The 22,818-nt window shown below is 33.6% G+C and overlaps 2 protein-coding genes and 1 long non-coding RNA gene across 11 annotated transcripts; 2 read left to right on the plus strand and 1 right to left on the minus strand.

Annotated features, from left to right (window-relative positions):
• Nucleotides 1-451: 451 nt before the first annotated feature.
• Nucleotides 452-4,564, plus strand: LOC147386776 (methyl-CpG-binding domain-containing protein 5-like). Of its 3 annotated transcripts, none has more exons than XM_086423764.1 (4): nucleotides 465-793; nucleotides 2,183-2,302; nucleotides 2,398-2,635; nucleotides 4,057-4,564. In XM_086423764.1, the coding sequence occupies exons 1-3, from the start codon at nucleotides 521-523 to the stop codon at nucleotides 2,611-2,613; spliced, it is 609 nt and encodes a 202-aa protein (XP_086279890.1). In that variant the 5' UTR covers nucleotides 465-520; the 3' UTR covers nucleotides 2,614-2,635; nucleotides 4,057-4,564. The 3 variants fall into 3 exon arrangements, with proteins under 3 accessions (XP_086279891.1, XP_086279890.1, XP_086279889.1); XM_086423763.1 differs by having other exon boundaries at nucleotides 466-793; nucleotides 4,060-4,564; XM_086423765.1 differs by lacking the exon at nucleotides 2,183-2,302 and having other exon boundaries at nucleotides 452-793; nucleotides 4,060-4,564.
• A 1,360-nt stretch (nucleotides 4,565-5,924) lies between these two features.
• LOC147386777 (NADP-dependent malic enzyme 4, chloroplastic-like) lies at nucleotides 5,925-9,689 on the plus strand. Of its 5 annotated transcripts, none has more exons than XM_086422012.1 (6): nucleotides 5,929-6,279; nucleotides 7,986-8,104; nucleotides 8,202-8,276; nucleotides 8,391-8,651; nucleotides 8,805-8,970; nucleotides 9,358-9,688. In XM_086422012.1, the coding sequence occupies exons 2-4, from the start codon at nucleotides 8,018-8,020 to the stop codon at nucleotides 8,532-8,534; spliced, it is 306 nt and encodes a 101-aa protein (XP_086278138.1). In that variant the 5' UTR covers nucleotides 5,929-6,279; nucleotides 7,986-8,017; the 3' UTR covers nucleotides 8,535-8,651; nucleotides 8,805-8,970; nucleotides 9,358-9,688. The 5 variants fall into 5 exon arrangements, 4 of the variants coding, with proteins under 4 accessions (XP_086278137.1, XP_086278138.1, XP_086278139.1 ...); XM_086422013.1 differs by having other exon boundaries at nucleotides 8,391-8,590; XR_015171669.1 differs by having other exon boundaries at nucleotides 5,925-6,279; nucleotides 8,394-8,970; nucleotides 9,358-9,689.
• Nucleotides 9,690-13,118: 3,429 nt separating this feature from the next.
• LOC147386778 (uncharacterized) lies at nucleotides 13,119-19,385 on the minus strand. 3 transcript variants are annotated; one of them, XR_015172131.1, is made up of 6 exons: nucleotides 18,974-19,385; nucleotides 18,737-18,891; nucleotides 18,046-18,116; nucleotides 17,538-17,632; nucleotides 16,714-16,785; nucleotides 13,119-14,059 (listed from the first exon to the last, which is right to left on the minus strand). It is a non-coding gene; the product is annotated as an uncharacterized LOC147386778 (long non-coding RNA). The 3 variants fall into 3 exon arrangements; XR_015172129.1 differs by having other exon boundaries at nucleotides 13,127-14,059; nucleotides 18,737-18,875; XR_015172130.1 differs by lacking the exon at nucleotides 16,714-16,785 and having other exon boundaries at nucleotides 13,127-14,059; nucleotides 18,737-18,875.
• Nucleotides 19,386-22,818: the final 3,433 nt, after the last annotated feature.

The following is a 22,818-nucleotide window of genomic DNA, read 5'->3' on the forward strand; positions in this document are numbered from 1 at the left end:
AACCAAAATCACTTAACTAATAAATCAGCTACCTATGAGATGACCTATACATGTATTATTAATGTTGGACGAGTTTTATACCCAAGCACAAGTTCCCAACTTCCTTTCAAATGGGCATTAATGCCTAATAATTAATTATCCAAGCCCTAGGTTCATCGTAACATGGTGTCTGACCCTTTCAAGAAAGAGGGGTCCGTTAACATTCCAACACCATATAGCATAGTATCATCAGCTCTTGGTACTTTCCAATTATGGTGAGATTACAAACCTACTAATCAAATCTTTCATAATAATAATTCACATTTAATTTCACCAACCTTATCCAACTAATTACACATCATTTTGCGCTAGCATTACAATACCCAAATCCAATGCATATAAAGTTGGGTTAGGTTTTAGCAAAATAGAAAGCCCAACGGAGAACTCAACCCCACCAAAGACATCATCAAATTAAGGTCCCCTCCTCACTCATTTCTCTTTCTCTCTCTCTCTCTCTCTCTCTCTCTCTCTCTGTGAAACCATGTCCATGACTCCAGTGCCATTGATCCATCTTTCAGATGGCAACGATTCCTCTGTCACCCCTGACGATTTGAGCATTCATTACTTACCAAGGAGGCTAGCACTGACAGCAGATGATTCTGAGTGTCAGTCTAAGTTTGTACAACGCAAAAGGAAGAAGAGAGGAGTGGTGTTGGAGTCAGATGAGTTGACCCCTGAATGGCTGATGGAGAATGGTTGGAAAATTAAGAATAGGGTCCGGACAGGTGGTGCCACCGCGGGAGTGACTGACAAGGTAATTTCTTACTCCTGCTTTAGCTTTACTCTCTTTCAGTGTGTGGATTATTGTCTCTTTGAATTATTTTTAAGGTTTATTTTGTTTAGCTAATTATTTTGGATTAATATGAAAGAAAGAAAGAAACAATGTTAGGTTTCAAATGTGTATCAAATGAAGATGAGGAAAAATAGCATAAGGTTTACATTTATCTTTGTTCAAAACAATGGCTCATTTTGTCGATAAGATCCATATAAGTAGTTTGTTTTGTAAAGCTTAGACACCATGAAATGTTCGATAGATGGTAGGATTAGCACATTAATCGGGGTTTAGGAACCGATATGGGAATAAAATGGATTGGATCAGAAATGGATCTAAAGCTATCCATATTCATATTAGGTTTTTATGAATCATATGGCTTTTCTAAGAGAGGTTGAACACCAAAATTTGAGTGTCCATAAATCTCCTTCCTTTTACATTTAAATTTAATATACTCAGGGTCATTTTGGTTAGAAAATTGAAACCTACCACTGTATAATCTTGTTGCATAGTTTTCCAAATTACAATAGACTAATGATAAACTGAATTGAAAAATTGACGCTCTTGACGTGGCATGTGCACAGAACCATATATCTTTTTTCCTTGTGTATCCCGAAGAAAAGATCTATGGTTTAGTGCATGCCACATCAAGAGCTTCAGCTTTCCATGTCTGTTTCTTGTGGCTCATTACAAAAAGTATCTCTTTACTACATAATAAAAGACCCTTTAATAAATATTTTAAATTACAAATAGGCGCTTTTGATACATGTGCAATTGCATATGACACCTCCTAGTTTAGTTTAACGAGGGAGGAACCACCTTTCTTGAATGTGTCAACACATACTCACAATGGGACCACCTTCCTCGCAATGGAAAATTTTGAATCTGTGAAAAGGATCTTTGTGCATGTGAGGGCAATGAAAAATGAGTTGTCTCGAAGTTCACTTCCTCTAGTCCTAGTAAAACTTTGAGGTTTACTATGGCGTCAAGTCACATGTATCTGCAATTTTTTGTTAGGACTGAAAAACACTCATATCGTATGAGTGCCAAGGCCTGTTTACCTATAATACGAAATTAACTTTATTATAAATCGGGGTTACACCTTGAAAAGGTTACCTATGCATTCAAATAGGTATCAAGCCACATGTAGATGATGGTTAAAATATTATTTCGAGTAATGATTGACTTGTATGGGCATACTAATAATAACGGAAACTATTGCAAAAAGTATTCATACAGAAAGTATGTAATGATTTATTGAATGCATTTTTATATCTAAACTTCTATTGATTGAGGGACTTGCAAGGTATAACTGGAAAAATAAGGTTAACATGGCTAAGAATCTTAGGAAATGTTTATAATATTGTGCAGTTTTATTATGATCCGATCGAAGGCCACCAATTTAGGTCATTGAAAGAGGTGTACCTTTACTGTAAAACTGGAAGTCGTCCATCCAGGGGGAAGGGAAAGAATGCTAAAGCTAATGTTTCGGTAAGCAAGATAACAACCTATTTTTTAGTAGATCCATCAAGAATTTACTTATTTTTATTATTTTTATCTACATGTGGTTCTGTTACTTTTTATAGGCTTTGGACTGTTTCGATCCATGTGCACAAAGTGGATCTAATTGGGTCAACAAGAGGGTAGAAAAACCGGCTTCAATCTTCGACTTTCCCAAAAAGGTAAGATGGGTTTTTACCAGTGATGGTGAAAGTTCAAGGTTGGCATTTGTTGGTGACGAAAGGGTGCCGGAATCCTATCTGTGTGAATGGGCTGTAGCTTCTGCATCTTTGGCCCATTGAAGTTTGGCACCTCATTACGAAGGTAACTTTATAATCTTGTACTATTTTTCTAACTGACTTGATTGATGCAATCTATTTTTTATCTTATTTTGTTTAGAGTGCATATAACTTAAAACTTGATGAATAACCACTCAAGTTTCCTGGGTTTAACACATTTTTCATTTTGGGTTGGTTGTCATCATTATTAATACAACCCCCCCCCCCCCCCCCCCCCCCCCCAAAAAAAAAAAAAACTTTGTTAAAAACTTGTCGAGAGAGAGATACTCTTAGCAATATCTTCAACAAAAGCATGCATTTATTTATCTTTTCTTACTTCCTCCTCCATGCACACATTTACGTCATTTTACAACCTTTTAATTTTGACAATGAACCCATGTTATCTTGGATGCCCAAACTATCTCAATTGACTTTATTTTATATCTTATTAAGGTTATTCCAAAAAAATTTCAATTTACTCATATCCATATGATACAAGTTGTTTCTTGACTACCCAACCTTCGAATCCATAAAGCGTGGTCCCACAAATTCATGTAAAAGATCTTTATGTGGGTCCTACAAATTCATGTGAAAGATCTTATAAACAAAACCATTCATGATAAGACTATTGCAGATTTATTTTGTTTGAGACAATTGTAAAATGTACTCACAAATTACTTAAATATCATGCCATCATCATTTTCAGCACCTTATCAATTTAATTGGGTTGGCATCATGGATCCTATTGCACCATTTAACTCTATGGTAACCATATCACTAGTCATGACACACTCTTTTATTAACTCCTTGCATATCAATTTTAAGGCCTTCCACTTGTCCTTTTATAGCCTTTGACATCGCACTAAAGCACTCCTCACTGGTGATGTTATTGACTATAAGATGTTAGAAAGTTCTAGATAAATTATAGCTATGACCTAAGAGGGAGTTCTGATCAGCTTGAAAATAAAAATGACTTTGTCTTGGTTCTCCCCTGATATCTTTATGGTTTACCTAATAATATTGAAAAAAAATATAAGGTATAAATAATGATTCTTATTTTTTTAAGTCTCAAAGGAAATAAAACATTTTAAAGTTATGTATTTAGTGAGTATGAAGTACTGATGTTATTATAATTAAAAGTACATCACATAAAATTTTCCACAAAATGGAGTGCCCTTTATGTAAACGTCGTTATATACAATTGGCTTTTATGTAATCAAGTCTATTTTTGAAATGTTATATAGTTTAATTATAATACAATAGAATCAGTCGGTGTGAAATAATATTAAGATGATTATTTTACTGAATGAATTATGGTACATGATGAATTGAGTCACTTCAATTTCTCATTCCATATTGAAAGGATTTTACAAGCAGTAGACCTCTTAGTGGTTGTACAAATGGTATGTTTAATGCCACTATCTTTTTATAATCTCTATTTATGTTTGCTCCTCTGGGTTGATTTAGTAGATGTTGAAGATGTTTTCGCCCCAACAACAACGAAGCATGCAAAGTTATTTGAAGGAGCTCACTGGGATTGGCCATCAACAATGATCTGCATGGAACTCACACCTTTTTCAACATCCATCACCTATCAATTGATTCTTTAGTGATATCAGATCTCTTGTTCTCATGTAGTTGCAGAAAAAGATGATTCCAATGCTTTCATCATTATCGTCAGTGTAGAAAATTCCCCATTTAGCAGGATAAATTGTTTACTATTACTTTTTACCCCTTTTTCTTCATATATCAATTTGTTGTGTGTTTAATGAATCACTGTTAGATCCAATTACTGCATTTGATATTTATGGTATTTGATCAAAGTGATGGAAAAATAGGATTAAAGTATATTTTTCTCTGGAAAATATTGAGATTTTGTCTTCCTAGTTTTATAGTTTGATTATAGTTTTGTGCAATAAATATTATCTTACGCAAGAGAGACGCATTAAAACATCATTTTTGTTCTCTCTAACATCACTTTTTCCCCTAATTTTCATTTTTTTTTTCCAATGAATGATTGCTTAACTGGAGGTATTCTTAGAAAGAAAATAGATGAAAGATAATAAAGTTAGTGGGGGTATTCTTAGAAAGAACAAGAGGCTGAAAAGGAAAGAAAATAGAGTTGGAAGGGCATTTTTGGAATGAAGACACTTGTAAAAATAATAAATTTAAAAATTCTCCTCGAGATTCATAGCGAGATTATAACCCAGTCCCTCTTTATGTTGGACAAAAAGGGACTGGCGTTTATTATATTGATATGCCAAAGTTTGCATACGCATTTTAGTTTGAGGTATTATTTGAAAAGTAAGAAAAGAGAAAATGCAATACAATTATACTCTATAAAGCACATATGACAATTACAAAACAATGCTCATGACCAAAGAACCTGTGCAAGCAAAAAAACCCAGTGCTTTCACTGAAATCAATTTAAATAATTTTTAAGATATATATTTAGGATTTTGTTAACGTCTGCCCTAGGGCATGTACACGTTAAAGTGTAATAAATACATTTTAAAATTCGAATTTCTACCGAAAATGCCATTAAAAAAATTATGTATTACCAAAATACCCTCATATTCCAATTTCCAAAGTGTATTTATTACACTTTAACATGTGCCCTTAGAGCTCATGTTAACAAGACCCATTTATTTAAAATGATATTTTTTTTTTTCGTAAGACAGATTAATATATTAAATCTTAAATTATTTTTATATAAACAATAAATATATAAATTATTAAAAAAATAATTATTTTATTAACTAAACTAAAATCAATTAACTCAAAAATCGGCTACCTCCACGATGACCTGTACATGTATTACCAATCTTAGATGGGTTTTAAACCCAAGCACAAGTTCCCAACAACCTTTCAAATGGGCTTTAATGCCTAAAAATTAATTATCCAAGCCCTAGGTTCATCGTAACATGGTGTCTGACCCTTTCAAGAAAGAGGGATTCGCTAACAATCCAACACCATATAGCATAGTATCATCAGCTCTTGGTACTTTCCCATTATGGAGAGATTACATACCTACCAATCAAATCTTTCGTAATAGTAAATCACAGTTAATTTCACCAACCTTATCTAACTAATTACACATCACTTTGAACTAGCACTAACGGTTACAATACCCAAACCCAATCCATGTTAAGTTGGGTTAGGTTTTAGCAAAATAGTAAGCCCAAGGGTGATCTCAACCCCACCAACACTAAAAAAAAAAAATTGCAAATTAGGAACATATGTTTAAAACGGCGTTAAGAAACTTTTATTTAAAAGTGGTATGAAACCGTTTTACTTTTAAAAATCTTTTTATTCGTATTTTAAATGACCCAATCTCCGTCTTTTTCTGTTGGAACGAACCTCTGTCTCCGTCTCTCTCTCTCTCTCTCAGCCGCTCTCTCGATCGAACTCTCGATCTTATCTCTCTCTCTCTCTCTCAGTCGCTCTCTAAGTCTCTCCCTCGATCGATCTATCGACCTCTGAATCTCATCTCTCTTGCTCAATCGCTCCCTCAATCAATCTCTCAGTCTCTCCCTCGATCGACCTCTCAATCTCATCTCTTGCACTCAGTTGCTCCCTCAATCGACCTCTCATGCCTGCTGCATCACCTCACGCGACAAGCCAGCAACTCTTCGAGTAGCAATCCCTTCTTGGACTTCTCCAAAATCGAAAGACTCCAAATTCTCGGTGGTAACTCTCGCCATTTCGGTCTCTATTTTTTAGGTTTTGTTAGTGATTCTTAGATCCGTGTAGTTGATCTTTCATAGTTCTTTTTGATCGATGAAGAGTTGTACTTTTCCTTCTCAAATGATCTCTAGCTTGTGTTTGATCGGGTTTGTTGATTTTCAAGATTTAAAAAAAAAAATCATATTAATTCCATTTTATAATCTAACAAGTAACATGTGAGAAATTATATATATATATATATATATATATATATATATAAATTATAAGATATGAATTTTGTGTAGATATAATCAAATGGGGTTAATTTTTTCCGATGTTGACCTGATCAAAATATCATCAGATCAGATTGGTCTTAAATCGACTCCAATCTGATTGAATGCGATCCAATGACAGCTCTGCATAATGGAAAAGGAAAGTAGTTTGTTTTCTTTGTTCCTCCTTCTTCTTTTGGAATTAATAATTAATGCTGGATTTAGATCAAAACTCAACTCTAGAGATGAAATAGAATTGGAAAGCAGAGTGATTAGATGATGAATTGGCACCCTTCTGTGTTTCTCGATCCATCTCTGTACTTCTTCCTCACAGATTTTTTGTATCCACTAATCCACATACATACCAACTATTTCATAGCATCGTTGTTTACAAAAACACACAGTTTAATGGTTTCCACTGCATGTTCCATAAGCGAAACTAATACTAAAGTTAAAGCAAACAATGTGAATTTCAGAATTTCATATGTAATAAGCATACTTATTTTGATGACTTGAAAGGTTAACACGAAACCCTTTCTAGCATACACCTTTTCCTCTACATTGCTGTTGCACTTGCACAATCATAGAGTGGCATATTAGGAACAAACAGTTAATTTTTTCACCACTAACAGCTAGGAAAAATAAATTCAAACTAATTATCAATGACAGTTCATCTGTTTGATGTTCTCAATGATTATCCTCCTCGTGATTTTTGCGTGGTGAGAATATCAAGGACCATCAACAATGTCAGCCATGAGGAGGACGTCATTGTCTTCAAAAGGATACTAACACACCTTTATTCATTTTGGGCTTTAAATTTTTACAAGTTTTGGTTATTCATTTATTTACTCATGCTTCTTCATTAATTGTTGTTCTTGTTATGTTTTGGTTGAATGTTTTTGGTAATTTCTTGTTGGATATGATGGGTTTTGTTTTATTTAATTTAATATTTAGTGGATAATTCCTTGATTTTCTTATTGTTCAATTTTTATTAAAATGTTATTTGAGGAAATTCAATGCTCTACTTTCCATCTATGTTTCAGTTTATGTGCCTAAAATGCACAATAGGAAATTAAGAATGAAGGTTGATTGAGTTCTCTTGATTTTATAAGAGTTTCTTTGGCTTTATTTATATTTCTAATTGTATTTCATGTTTCTGTTGTTTGGTTTGAGTTCAACGGGCTTCTAATAAATTCCCTCTTTTAAAGTTTGCTCCTTTTCCTCCAAGAAGAGAAGGGATTTCACCAAATGGGATTCTTGTTGTCTATGTGATTTCCTGACACCCATTGATCTATTTGATCTGTGTTGAACTCGAAAAGTCGCAATTTTCCATCACTAAGCAACTACACTAATGTTTTTTATAAAATGGTTATCGCTATTCCTAATTGTGGAATTGTCATTCATTGTGCTACATTGTCTCCATAACTTATAAGCCTTTGGCTTTTTTATGTGCCACAGTGGGTATTCATTGTTGAGGGATCCAAAACACAATGAAGGGCTGGCCTTCAATGAAAAGAAAGGGATGCGCATTATTTATGAGGGCTTCTTCCCCCCACAGTTTTGCTCAAGATCTTCAGGTTACTTCTCTAAATGACATTTCTTTAGATTTCATTCTCTTTTACGTGATTTTTTTACGACTATCCTTGATAACCCATTTTCAATTCGGACCATCAGGTGAAGAAACTGACGCATGGTCACCGCCAGTATCAGGTTCCATTGCAAAGAGACATGGCTATGATGGACCTTCAGGTACATAAGTTCACTCACACTAGTCTGGATTTTGTTTTTGAGTTATAGAGGTGTTATGCTGTTGAGTGGTGAGTTAATTTATTTGTTGTTTCTTCGTTTTGTCCCCGTTTACAGGAGACAAATGAAAAGCTATTCTACAAGCTTCTCATTGATAATGTCGAGGAATTGCTTCCAGTTGTATACACCCCAACAGTTGGTGAGGCTTGCAGAATTATGGAAGCATCTTTTGCCGCCCTCAGGGTCTTTACATCAGTTTGAAAGAGAAGTATCGGTTGTTAGGAGATATTCTGTTTTTCAGCTCCGCACATTACTCGGTGTGTGCCTATGCATGCCAATACATCTTTGCTGACACATGGAGACAACTAGAAACCTTTGGTTTAATGCCCTTCTAAGCCGATTCATATATTTGTGCTTGAAAATAGTTTTCTTTTTGTATGATGGATTATAAAAAATTTATAAATGTTACATTAATAACATTTTCCCTATTGTTTTGGTTCTCATGAAACAATTGGGGGGTTGTGGTTACAGGTTGCTGTGACAAAATGCTACGAAATTCTTGATAGATGATGTCGGCAGAAACCCTGGGCCTCTTCAATTTGATGGTCCCGGTGCCGATTCCAAAACAATGACCCTATCTGTTGTGGACAAATACTACATGGGCCGGATTAAGAAGCTATAGGAATATCTTGACAAGGTGGTCTGGTTTCCACCTTTCCCCCTCCAATTTGCAATCATATATAGTATATGTTTTATATACAGTCATTCAGTGCTCTTCATTAACAACTTTCACAGAATATCACTATAAATTGGGGTTTATATTGAATATATCCTCACACTATTTCATTCACTACTCTTGATTTTTCCTTCATTAGTTATTAATGCTATTGACTACAAAATTGTACACCTTTTCACTACTCTAAATATGTTTTAATTTAAACAAGATTCAGAGTTCCGTTAAGTGGAGCTTTATTGAAATACGCATATTTTTGTACCAACCTCTTTTAAATTTTTTTTACTTGTACAAATTTTTTTTTTAAATTCTTGTGCTTATGTTCAACCTTTTTTTCCTGTCGTATGGCAGGTCAGAAACATTGTGAAGCCAGGTTGCTCACAGGATGTACTGAAAGTAGCTCTATGTACTATGGCATCTGTGACAGATGTTCTCTCTGTAATGTCTACACGTTCATTCACAAGTCAGGGACCCATCTAAAATTATATTTAGGACTTGTCCATCTTCTTTAGTTGGTAACTTCATTAATTGGAGTTATTGATCATCAGTTGTGAAGTACTTGGTAATTTTGTAAATTATGACTCATTGTAACTCTTTTTGTGTATAAATGAATGTGATAGAGAATCTCAATATTCTCTATTTGGGTCTATTTTGACCGCGGGTAATAGGTGTGTAGAAAAATAAATTTAAAAATTATTATTTTTTAAATGTTTAAATATCAGCTAAAGACCAGTTTAGATATCAGTATAAGATCAGTCTTATAGACATCGGATTTTAAATCGATTGTCTAAGATATTTTTTTGTGGCAATGTGTTTTGGTATATAAATACAGATTTGGAACGGTTTTTAGCTGTTCCAAATTTTGAATTATGGAATACTTTTTAACTGTTCCAAATCTTGAGATATAGAACGGCTTCCAGCTGTTTAACTTCATTAACGACGCCTCAATTAGAGACACTAACAACCGTTTTAGACTAGATTATGAACGGTTATAAACCGTTCTTAATTTACATTTTTGTTGTAGTGCAACCACATCATCAAAGGTCTCCTCCTCACTCATTTCACTCCTTGTGTGTGTGTGTGTGTGAAACCATGTCCATGACGCCACTTCCATTGATCCTTCTTTCTAATGGCGGCGATTCCTTTGTTTCCCCTGATGATTTGAGCATTTACTACTTACCAAGGAGGCCAGTACTGACATCAGATGATTCTGAGTGTCAGTCTAAGTTTTTTTTTTTTTTTTCTTTTTTGATTAGTAAGCTGAGGCTATAGAGGGCCCCACCCTTTTATTGAAAACTGCTAATGCCAAACGAAACAAAAATTTAGGAGGATATTATACAAATCCCTTGGAAGATTCGAACAATTAAAAATACAAAAGGAAGAAGAGAGGAGTGGTGTTGGAGTTGGATGAGCTGACCTGAATGATTGATGGAGAATGGTTGGAAAATAGAGAATAGCATAGAGTTTACTTTAGCTTTACTCTCTTTGAGTGTGGATTATTGTCTCTTTGAAATATTTTTAAGGTTTATTATGTTCTGCTAATTATTTCGGATTAATATGAATGAAAGAAAGAACAACTCTTATGTATAACTTACCTTTTGGATTTTTAAATGTTTAAGTAACGAACCCCATCTAGATTAATAAACAATGTTAGGGTTGGAATGTGTATCAAATCAAGATGATGGAAAATAGCATAGAGTTTACATTTATCTTTGTTCAAAACAATGGCTCATTTTGTTGGTAAGATCTATATAACTAGTTTGTTTTCTAGAGCTTGGACACCATGAAATGTTTGATAGATGGTAGGATTAGCACATTAATTGGGGTTTAGGAACTGATATGGGAATAAAATGGATTGGATCAGAGAAGGATCTGAAGCTATCCATATTAAGATTAGATTTTTATGAATCATCTGACTTTTCTAAGAGTGGTTCAACACCAAAATTTGAGTGTCCATAAATCTCCCCACTTTTACTTTTAAATTTAATATAATCAGAGTCATTTTGGTCAGAAAATTGCAACATACAACTGTATAATCATGTTGCATAGTTTTCCAAATTACAATAGACTAATGATAAACTGAATTGCAAAATTGATTTTGTGGACGTGGCTTGTGCACAAAACCATATATCTTTTTCCTTGTGTATCTTGATGAAAAGATCTATGGTTCTGTGCATTGCCACATCAAGAGCATCAGCTTTTAACGTCAGTTTATCGTGACTCATTACAAAAAGTGTCCCTTTACTATGTAATAAAAAATCCTTTAATAAATATTTTAGATTACAAATTAGCGCTTTCGATATATGTGCAATTTCACATGCCAACTCCTAGTTTAGTTTAGCGACGGAGGAACCACCTTGCTCGCAATGGAAACTTGATGAAGCAATCTATTTTTTAGTCTATTTTTTTTAGAGTACGTACAACTTAAAACTTGATGACTGACCCACTCAAGTTACCTGGGTTTAACACCTTTTTCTTTTTTGGTTGGTTGTCATCATTATTCATACAAGACCGACCCCCCACCCCCGCAAAACTGGGTTTAAAACTTGTCGTAGATAGAGATACACTTAGCAATATCTTCAACCAATGCATGCATTTATTTATCTATTCTTACTTCCTCCTCCATCCGCACATTTTTGTCATTTTACAACCTTTAAATTTTGACAATGAACCCATGTTATCTTGTTGCTGCCTTGGATGCCCAAACTATCTCAATTGACTTCATTTTATATCTTATTGAGGTTCTTCTCAATTTTTTTCAATTTACTCATATCCATATGATACAAGTTGTTTCTTGACTACCCGACCCCCGAATCCATAAAGCGTGGTCCCACAAATTCATGTAAAAGATCTCATAAACAAAACCATTCATGATAAGACTATTGCAGATTTATTTTTGTTTGAGGCAATTGTAAAATGTACTCACAAATTACTTAAATATCATGCCATCATCATTTTCTACATCTTATCAAATTAATTGGGTTGGCATCATGGATCCTATTTCACCATTTAACTCTATCATGAACCATATCACTAGTCATGGCACATTCTTTTATTAACTCCTTACATGCCAATTTTAAGGCCTTCCACTTCTCTTTTTATAGACTTCGACAACACATTTAGGCACTCCTCATTGGTGATGTTATTGACTATAAGATGTTGGAAAGTTCTAGATAAATTATAGATATGACCTAAGAGGGAGTTCTAATCAGCTTTAAAATAAAAATGACTTTTGTCACGGTTCTCCCCTCATATCTATATGGTTTACCTATTATATTGAAAAAAAAAAAAAGTGAATGATCAACACGCAACCAATTCTAAATTCCATTAACTAAAACAGCCGGACCCCTACAATCAATCTTCCGGAGAAAACCAATACTTCTCCAAGAATCAGTGCCAAGGTTATGCACATCAACCTCTAAATGATCCAAAATATTCAACTAATTTCATTCTTACCACCTTATACTTTTTCTTTTTGGAATTAAAACCCAACCCAAAGAAAAAATCTTAAATACTATATTTGGTTGTTGGATTGTCAGGTACTTTCATGAACTCGCCGGCTACTGGATTGCATATAAATAGGTTTCAATGATTACAAGAAGGATTTGCTAAGCAAATTAATCTATTACAAGAACCCATTAACTGGAACCTTGAAGGTGAAGGTTTAAATAGTGAATAAACGAGATGAGCGAGTACATCACAAATCTTGTAATCTGGTATAACATAGAATTCAGATGTGGAGAAGGTTTCAAGTATGAAACCAAGGTTTTGATTTTGAGAAGATTGAGCGAAGTGCATGTTAACAAAATGAGGTTCTTAAGCTAAATTGCGCCAGGTTGAGCCTACACACCTGGATTTAAGTAGAGAATTGATTGGTAGTCTTGGAAGGATTTCCTGGATCACCTCTGGTGGCAGATCCTCTATAGTCCTCACTGGTTTGCTAATTCGGTTAGAGTTATGCCCAAATGTGATTAGTGGTAATGACGAAAGACATTTTTGGCTTTTAAGAATGCGAAATATTTAAATTACTTGATGTCCTAAAATATAATCAATCGGAATCACTACAGTAAAATAGGGCTATAGCGACGGCCGAGACCGTCGCTATAAGTATAAAATACCGTCGCAAAAGCATCTAACGACAGCCAGCGAGGCCGTCGGTACTCGTCGCTAATAGTCCCATCGCTGAATGTTATATCGACGGCCAACAGAGAAACGTCGTTAGGTACAGGACTTATAGCGACAGCCACTATTGGCCGTCGCTACAGGGTAGTCTTTTTATAAAAAAAAATTTGTTCTTCAGCCACGGTTTTGACCGTCCCTATAAAAGCTTTTGAAATTTTTTTTTTAATTCTACACCAGCCCCCTTATGTATTGCTGAATATTGGAGATACCCCTATATTTTGAAATAGATGACCTCAACCCCAACTATCAGTATGAAAAGACCCAAATGCCCTCTCTACTGTAGAGCTCATTGTGTTACTATTACACAGACAGATACAAATTCTCATAGAATCCAACTCACACACACACATAATAAAATGGTCACCGGAATCCAACTCACGCACAGGCACGCGCACACACACATACACTCCAACTCACAGACACAAAAGTGCACACACATACACACACGCACGCAAACATACATGAGTGGTGAAAGTTACATACGGTTGTTTGATAAACTGGATGGTGAGTAACTAAGTTATAAAAACAAATACTTTGCACAAAAACGTTTTAAAAACTAAACACCAGCCGCCATTACAATGTACTTCCAATTCCTCCCATTAAAAACAAACATCATTTTAAGAGTTTCTGAACAGCTAAAAAAATTGGGAAATGAAACGGAACAAGTTCTTTTGACAAAATCACAAAACAGTTATCTAGTAGGATATCCATCCAAGTCGTAGTGTCGTGTATGTGAGAGAGAGATGACCAAACCATACAACTGGGAAAATAACATACCTTGCTGTACAGTGTTGTAAGATCCATCTCATCAAATGGAAGATATCCTGCCATCAAAACATAAAGTTCTCCTGCCAGTTCAGAATGTTTTCTCCTGCTTGGTGACAACAAAAACATCAGAAAAATGTATGATTTTGGCCAAAAACAAGAACCTCTTAATGTACTAGAATCATGAAATAGCTTATGAACTTCGATCTTTTCGGTTCACAATCAATCACTAGCTTGTGTAATCAATTAAAACCAATTCTAATAATCAAACAAACATTCAATTAGGAAAAAACACACCACTGTTTTGAGTTTTTTGTTGTCTGTCGCGCTCTTTTGTGTGAAAACTAAAGCCATTCATAATGTATCCCTTAAAACAAATCACATTATGTGATGGGCCCACAGCTAGATTCTCAATACGTTCATCTACGGGCTCACCATATAATTGTATCTGAGTAACCTATTTAAGATTAGAAAATGGGATAAGTAAAGTTACAAGTGTATTTAGATGTGCTTTCATTCCTCCTTTGGGTGTTAATCATTCCTCAAATTCTATCTTTGAGTAAAGTTCTTAACATTGATTGTCTCATGCAATTTGGACTTGGGACAACAATGGGTTACATAAAGCAGCCCGCATTTTTTTTTTTTTTTGATTGGTAAGCTGGGGTTAGGGGACCCCTCCCTGAAAAACCACATCTAATTAGAAAATCATTATTCATAAGAGAATGGCAAGATGAAAGGACAAAAGGATTAAAGATTAAAGAATAAAGAAAGTTAACTAGTAATTAATAGCTCAATTTCAGTGTCTCAATAATGAACTTAAGAAAGAATGAAAAGATTCATAAAACATTTTATCAGAAAAAAATAGAACTTAGTAAGCAAATTTAAAATTTGAAGTTATACTTTCAGGACAATCTGGTGGACAGTTCACTGTCAACAATGTCAGTCAGACCGTCCATGGAAATTCCAAGGTCCGAGTCAAGACAATCGACCAATGTCAAAACAAAATGTACCGGTGGAGTTAGTTTGCATTCTTGCAGAAGATCTCAAGTCTACTTTTACTAATAAAAAAAAGGGGGAAAATCGACATATTTTTGCAAATAAGTCATGACAAGAGAAGTACTTGATCTGTATATTTATTGATTGAATCAAGAGAAGTATATTAAATATGGTTCATTATCAAGAGATGTAAGTAAAAAATTTCAATCGAAAGAAGTATGTTAAATATAACCACTTACAAGAATTTTGGTAATTTATATCTATCTTCTCTTCTGTTCTCTATATTGTGGGATTAGTTACCTGCACTGATTCAAACTTTTCCCTGAAGTTTAAAATCTTAAACACAAGTCTTCAGGGCATATCGGTTGCTAATATATGGAAGGGAAAAAAACATTTGGTAATATAAAAGCAGGTCAAAGTATTGAGTGGTATATGAGACTCAGTAGAGATCTGCAGTACTAATGTCCTGTGCCCCTTAAAAGAGGAAAGAGTATATTAAATGTGTATTAGACATCATGTAACAACTAGAAGTCCACAAGTATTTTAGTGTTCTATCCAACAACATAGCTGAATTAAGAGTGCTGGCTGCTGGGCTTCAGGTTGCTGATTTGTGTGGCCTTAAGAGTATTGATTGTATCTGATTCAATCGTAGTGGTTCGAGCATTAAAGGATGGCAATTATCCTTGGATTGCTATGGAATGGGTTCATTTTTTTCAGGAAAAATTAGTGAAATCCCATTGGAACATCAAGTATGTGTATCAAGCAAGAAATCTGGTGGCAGATGCTGTGGCCAAATTTTCATTTGCTTTCTTAGAAAAAACAAAAACACAAGAAGTCCACAAGTATAAGTATATCAATAGTTCATATCTGCCTCTTAAGGTATATTTGACTCTCTAATACTTTCCAATCAAGTCAAAGTTGGGGATATCTCAGAAAAATTCTACAGAGCAATGCGACAAGTGCATTATATCTCATGCCATATCAAACCCAATTTTTGAAACAGCAATACTACACTAACGATCAAAAATACATTACAGAAGTAGCCTACCACCTTAGGTTATAAAAAAAAAAAACACAATGATGACTAAACCCATTTGCAAACGATTACACGATGTGTATTTCGCATTGTCCTTCATAAGCATTGAGAAATTCAGATAACAAATATTGTAGATTTTGTTGGACACTTGTGGGTAGGAAACCTTGTTCGAAACAGAATCCGAGTCAGGATCAACAGATGTGCTATTTGTGACAAAACAACGCCAAAACCAGATTAAAAAAACTTTCCATTTGTTGCTTTAAGGGATTTACGACTCAAAATTGGCAGGAAACAAAGAGGAAGGAGAAGCATTCTACAATAACTGAAGGAAAAAACAACTATTTCTGTATAAGGAAACATGTATGGAAAGAAAAACATATATAAGTGGGATTAAAATCTTTTCTAAGAATATGTTGTACACCAAGCAATGCAGATGTAACAACGTAGGCATACCTTAGTTCAACAAAGAAATAACAAAAACATCAAGAGTGTCAGTAGCATATATCAAGAGTGGTTTAGCAGCAGGATGAGAGCAATGGTTTATATGCCCAACAGTTCATGGACCCTGGCCATATAAAGGAGCCAAACATATATACGCTACAACTTCGCAGAAATTTAAACAATGGATAGAAGACAATTTGTCAAATTAACAATATGCCAAAGGTATCCCAATCTGAACTTATATATATATATATATATATATATATGAACATATATTATTATTAGACCTTATACATAGCTGCCATTGCCTTACTTGCACCTTTCATGCCAGAAGCAATTGAAGTGTTGGCATACAGTACCTGTAAAGGAAGATAAGAAAAGATAAGAGAACAAACATGCCCTAGAAGAAACAATTTCACCAAGAATAAAATAAAAAATGTCTAAGAAACTAACCTTTATTTTTTTTAATAGCAACACTAATGCAATATAGATATGAAAAAGTGATTGAAACAAAAGAAATGATATAAATAGATCAGAAATACTATTTATCAAAATGAGAAATGTCTCACATTTATATGAAAGTTAGAACTTGGAATGTCAACTAATACCCCAACAGGAACCAAACCAAATTATCCTGGTTCAGGTGTTCCTTGACACTGATTATCCTAATTCCAGGTCTATCTTTTCCAATGCAACGATCATGACATATAAGAACCAAAACCATCTTATGCATTTCAGGGCACATAGATACTCAAATTCAGAACCAACACACTGGCCTTCCTAGTTGGGACTATGGACCATCCGTATCATGAACTACACTGAAGGAGATCATGTATGTTGACCCAAAACAAAGATGGTAGCTGAAAAAATCAGGATAACATATATGATCAACTACAACATGCAAGGTCTCCAACAGAGGATAAAAATAGACAACTAGGCATGTATCCCAAGAAGAAGATATTCTTCTCATTCTCCTTTGTTTATAAGTAAATACTATATATATATATATATATATAGATAAAAAAAAGTACTAATGTTAATTAAGATGGTTGTGGTAAGGATGTTTTGGATAAAAAAGTATAAACTTTGAGAAATATAAAGCTGCCCTTACAGGTTAGTGGCTCCTGACATTTTATACCAACATTTGTGGTTACACCACATGCTCTTTGTAGATCCTTTGATATTAGTAGAAGCTCGGGTGCTATCCTACACAAGGGCAAACAAAGAGACTCACATTAACTTCTATAGAAAACTAAGAGACTAGCATTACCCTTTAAAAAGTATGGCCCGACTAGAAATAAATCATTTACATCAGGAACAAAAGAGAACATGCAACACATGTTTCAGTAGTTTGATACTATTATGAGATGAAATATGTGTGTGTGTGCAAATTGTATTCCCTTTCTTTTGTTTTACAGGAACTTTGTCAACTTATACAACCTTCAAAGTTTCATGGGTTCCCATAGAAGATTTCCCTTTTGTACTCTTTTACAGAGATGGGAGAGATCTATGTAACTAAAGATAACATTAACAACTAGCAAGACTAATCTATCACAAAAATAAATAAATATAATATAAAATAGAACAAGTGCAAATGCAAACAGAATATAAGGCTACACCTTCTTGGTCATGGCTGCCAATGTCTTCCCAACCAGGGAGACACCAACATACTTTTTCCTTTGCCATTTTCCTGCAAAATTCATCAATCTGTATTCTAAGTTCTCTTATTAATAATAACAACCAAAATATCTCATCTGGTTCAGAGAAAACCATCTGCTCCATAGAAATTACATAGTTCTAAGGACTCCAAAATCATCCATGTTTTCTACTCAAAATTAGTCCAACGGAATAAAATGTTATGACATGATGTTTATCAAATTCATTAGAAGTAATTACATCGATATCAATAACAATGTGGGTTTCGGTAAAACTGAACCAATGCGATGCTGATTCAGCATAAATAACAAACTTGTTAATGAACCTAGAATAACAACACATACATACATATGTAAAACAAACAAAGAGAAATTTGTATTAATCATTTTCTAACAAAGTTTAATTGAAAGGAAAATTTTGATATAGATCCTAACTACAAAATCAAGTAAAATCGAAATACAATCAGCAATAAAATTTTCTTCAACCCATTTAATTACACAAATTATTGAATTTACCACAAAATTCAACATGAAAGGAAATTTTTGATATAAATCCTATCTAGAAAATCAAGTAAAATCGAAATATAATCAGTAATAAAATTTTCTCCAAACCGAAACATCTCATTTATAGACATTGCTAGGAAAATGAAATTACCTGAAAAAATGAATTGGAGATGACGCACTTTGAGCTGATTTTATTATCAAACCGAGCAAACTAACAGCAAGTTTAATCAAATTATCGGATTTCTTGAAGTTTCGATCTCAATGAGATTTCTACAGAGTTCTCTAATTACCTGAAAAATTAATTCCCTAGATCTCTTGAATCAGTAGAAAAAATAAAATCAAACTTTCTCGTCTTCAATAAACCCTAGATCCACACACACACAGTTACCTTGATGGATCGATTAGAGAAGATGAACTAGATCGAAGAGATCGAGTAGAGAGAGTGTGGTATTGTTTAAGGAGGGATGAATATAGGGGAATCCGAGAATCAGACCAAATCGAAGAGAGAAAGAGAGAGAGCAGATCGAAGAGAAAATCGCAGAGAGAGAGAGAGAGAGAGTTACCTTGATGTATCGATTAAAAAAGATGAACCAGATGGAGGAGATTGAGTAGAGAGAGCGAATATTGTTTAAGGAGAGATAAATACAAGGGAATCCGAGAATCAGAGCAGATTGAAGAGAGAAAGAAAGAGAGCAGATCAAAGAGAAATAGCTAAATGGGTTTGCTGACCCGTGAGGAGAGTCTACAGCGACATATTTTAGCTGACCGTTGCTTCAATTCGTTGCCGTAGATCATTTTTGTTGTAGTGAATAGAAATCATCATATTTTTTTTATTATCATTCGAAGCTTTGTCTCTTTCTTCCGTCCCTTTTATATTTTACTAGAGTTTGCCGCCTTTGAGTGGTTTTAAATCTTGTCCGAGACCAACACAACTCGTCCCATACGTCTCGGTATCGTCCACCAACGAGACGCATAGACAAGCCAAACATTTAAAATCATGGTGCATTTTTCTCATTGTTGAACGAGATGACTCAAAAGTATTGAAAAACTCGTTCAAGGCAACTCGGTATTCAAAATGAGTTTTAAAACCATGCCCGATAAAAATAGGAAAACCAATAAAGTTGGATGGCATATATTTCACCAAATAAGGAAATAGCAAACATCTTGTGGTAGCGTTAGCAAAACTTTCAATTATAACCTAATGCTGAGACGTACATCTTTTGGATGCCTCTGGGTTTTGATACAATTTTCCCTTATACCTCAAGACGTTTTCAATTAGCATCACTCTGTGCTTCACTTTAGGCTGTGCGCATCACAAGCATTTAAAAACTTTGAAATATTGTTCCGGGATTTATTTTCGCTATCTTGATATATTTTTCATTATTAATGGAGTATTTATTATTAAATAATGACACATTTATGAATCTATTTGTTTCTTTGATTCTTTTAGTGCATCTTGTATCTGTTTATTTGAGTAAGTCCAGGTGGCTAAGGTTACGATTTCACCATCCTTCTCCACGTATTTATCCTCGTGTCATTCATCAGTAACTCAAATGTGGATCCTTGTCTCTCTCAGGGTTGAATTTCCATTGGTGGTATGACAATGAATGATAGGAAAAGTGGAAATTGGAAATAGAAGGAAGAGGTACTGTGCATAATTATTTAACTCTCTCTTTTATATTTTATTTTGTCTTTTATGCATTTTATTATCCATCTTTATGTTCTTTGTCATGTTTTTAGAAAAGTGCTTTTAAGTAAGCATTTTAAAGCAATTTTAAGAATGTATAGCGATAAAAAGATTGTAGGTATGATAAGAAAACTTTGTATTTGTGTCTTCTTATCTTTTCAAGAACATAGCTTGTATATAACTATTTAAGTAATATAAAGTTCAGGCTTGTAATATTGTTCGAAAGAAATGCAAATAGGATAAAATTCTGTGTTATGTTATCTTTGCATAACCATGTGTTTTGAAGAACTAAACTTCTTTAGAACTATATTAATGATATATAGACTGATTCTTGATTGACAAGGTAGAAAATTATAATCCACGTGCAAACTACTTGTTCTATCTTGACAAGATTTCGCTCATTCTTTCTATATTATATGTTTGATCCAAATGTTTCATCATCATCCTCAAAAACCATATTCCAAGATTCAGGGTATGCTTGATGAATCAATGTTCAAGTGACTATTTTACTTCTGTTTTCGTTTTTGTATCCAACACAATGTTTTAAAAACCGGACCGATGATCAAACCGAAACTTTTCTTAATTGGTTGGACCGAGGTTCAATTCGATCGAACCAATTTCTATTTATTAAATAATAATTATATATATCCATAAAAATTGAATATGTACACAAAAAGAGGGCAAAAAAATTAATAAATAAAAGTAGATGATTTAGGAAAGTAAGTTTTTTTACATAACATAAGATCTTAATTTTCAATTTTATTTACCTTAATGATAATTGAATTAAAAAGTAACAAATATCTAAAATTAAAAATTTTAACATTATTTCAAATATTGCACATAAAAAAGGTAAAGAAAATGTCATTCAAGTTTATATTTTGATTCATCAACATTCATAAATAATTCTAAAATAAGAAATCAACACAATAAATCATATTTAATAATATCTAGTACTTCAAAATGGTTCAAATTCATCATATTGTACCATAGTTTTATCATGCCCTTTTTTTTCTTCTTAGAGGTTTTTCAAACATTCCTTTTTTTGGATATCAAAATATGAGGGGAAAAAACCTCTTGAATCCTTCAATTTTAAGAAATAATAGATTTCATTTGACACTAAACTAGGGTTGATTGATTTTTTATTATATTTTTTAAATAATAAAAAATACTAAGGCTTCTTTCTTTGTAATATAACCCTAAGAAATATATTATTTTCAGATTTTGTTTGCTCCTAAATTATTTTTGTTAATTTTTTTTATTTTTTATTGTAAGGGATTTTATTTTTTGTTAGAATTTTAATTTAAGAAAGAGTAGATTCCTTATGATGCTAAAATAGGCTTGGATTGGTTGAGCTTTCACTATCTTTTACAACGGATGCCATGATGTAAGATTTAAGACTTTGTTTGGAACCGGTTCGCAACCAACGGTTTGAATGGACTAATCGTTGAACCTAAAAAACAGACAATAATAAATTATGTAGTGGTTCTTTACAAACCGGACCGATATTTCTAAAATTTCCAGTTGAACCCGGTTGGACTGACGATCCAACTTTTAAAAACTGATTTTACCCTTCCAGCTTTGATCTTTGGGTTGTTGGTGTGTCCAACAGACTCAACTTTAAGAAATATTTTTTTTCATTGACTGTTATTTTGGTAAGAAAATTTAATGTGTCTGAGAAGCATTTATTTTTCCATAGGCGGTGCTCTATTATTATGGGGAAATATGCTATAACCAAAAAACAAACAAGTTTTCTTTTTTGTTCTTTCTTCCTTTTGGTTCATTTTCTTTTTGTTTTTTTTTTTTTTTTTTGGTTCTCTTGGGATGTTTGACAAAAAACTGTCACTAATAGTATAACACACACATGGTGATATATGAAGTAAGGTCCATTCAGTTGATTGGCCCCCTATTTGTTGAAAATATTTGAAATGTCACATACATTTTCCATCCTAATTCCTTAGAGTTTTACCGTCTCTTTCTGTTTGCCTCATTTGTCATGCCACAAGGACATGTCATTTAGTTATATGCAGATTTTTATTTTTTTCCTGATTTTTTAATGGAGGTTTAAGATAGTCAATTGATATGAATGTTGGTGGTTAGGACCCAGCCATGAGGTATCCCACAAATGGAATTATTTGGATCAATCAAATGATAGGCCCACATCTACACGATAGCATCAAATAAAAGTCAAAACCTTTCTCTCAATATTGGCAGAATGAACCTCATCTGCATAACGCGATTGAGTTGACTTAAGGAACTGACTCGTCACCTAGTTCAATCGACTATAGAGTAAATGCTACTTCTCTTTTCAGTTACAAAATCAGTAGAGTGAAATTTTAAGGTCATTATGAGCCTAAATAGTGGTGCTTTAAAGCCATTATTAGACAAGAAAATGGGACTTTAATTTTATAAAGACATCATGTGTCATTAATGATTTATATCATGGGAAGTAGTTGCATATTGTAAGTTAATGAGACAAATCTATAAATATGGAGACTTCTCCTACTCTGCCTCTAAATTTCTTCACTTTGCTCTGTATTTTTTGAAGT

This window comes from Akebia trifoliata, chromosome 14, assembly GCF_017979445.1.
Source record: "Akebia trifoliata isolate Shusen 1 chromosome 14, ASM1797944v1, whole genome shotgun sequence".
Taxonomy (NCBI): domain Eukaryota; kingdom Viridiplantae; phylum Streptophyta; class Magnoliopsida; order Ranunculales; family Lardizabalaceae; genus Akebia; species Akebia trifoliata.

Coding starts and splice junctions, on each gene's coding strand:
- LOC147386776 (XM_086423764.1), top strand. CDS start 521: ATGTCCATGACTCCAGTGCCATTGATCCATCTTTCAGATGGCAACGAT. Junction 794..2,182: donor CCGCGGGAGTGACTGACAAG/GTAATTTCTTAC, acceptor AATATTGTGCAG/TTTTATTATGATCCGATCGA. Junction 2,303..2,397: donor ATGCTAAAGCTAATGTTTCG/GTAAGCAAGATA, acceptor TACTTTTTATAG/GCTTTGGACTGTTTCGATCC.
- LOC147386777 (XM_086422011.1), top strand. CDS start 8,018: ATGAAGGGCTGGCCTTCAATGAAAAGAAAGGGATGCGCATTATTTATG. Junction 8,105..8,201: donor GTTTTGCTCAAGATCTTCAG/GTTACTTCTCTA, acceptor TCGGACCATCAG/GTGAAGAAACTGACGCATGG. Junction 8,277..8,390: donor TGGCTATGATGGACCTTCAG/GTACATAAGTTC, acceptor CCCCGTTTACAG/GAGACAAATGAAAAGCTATT.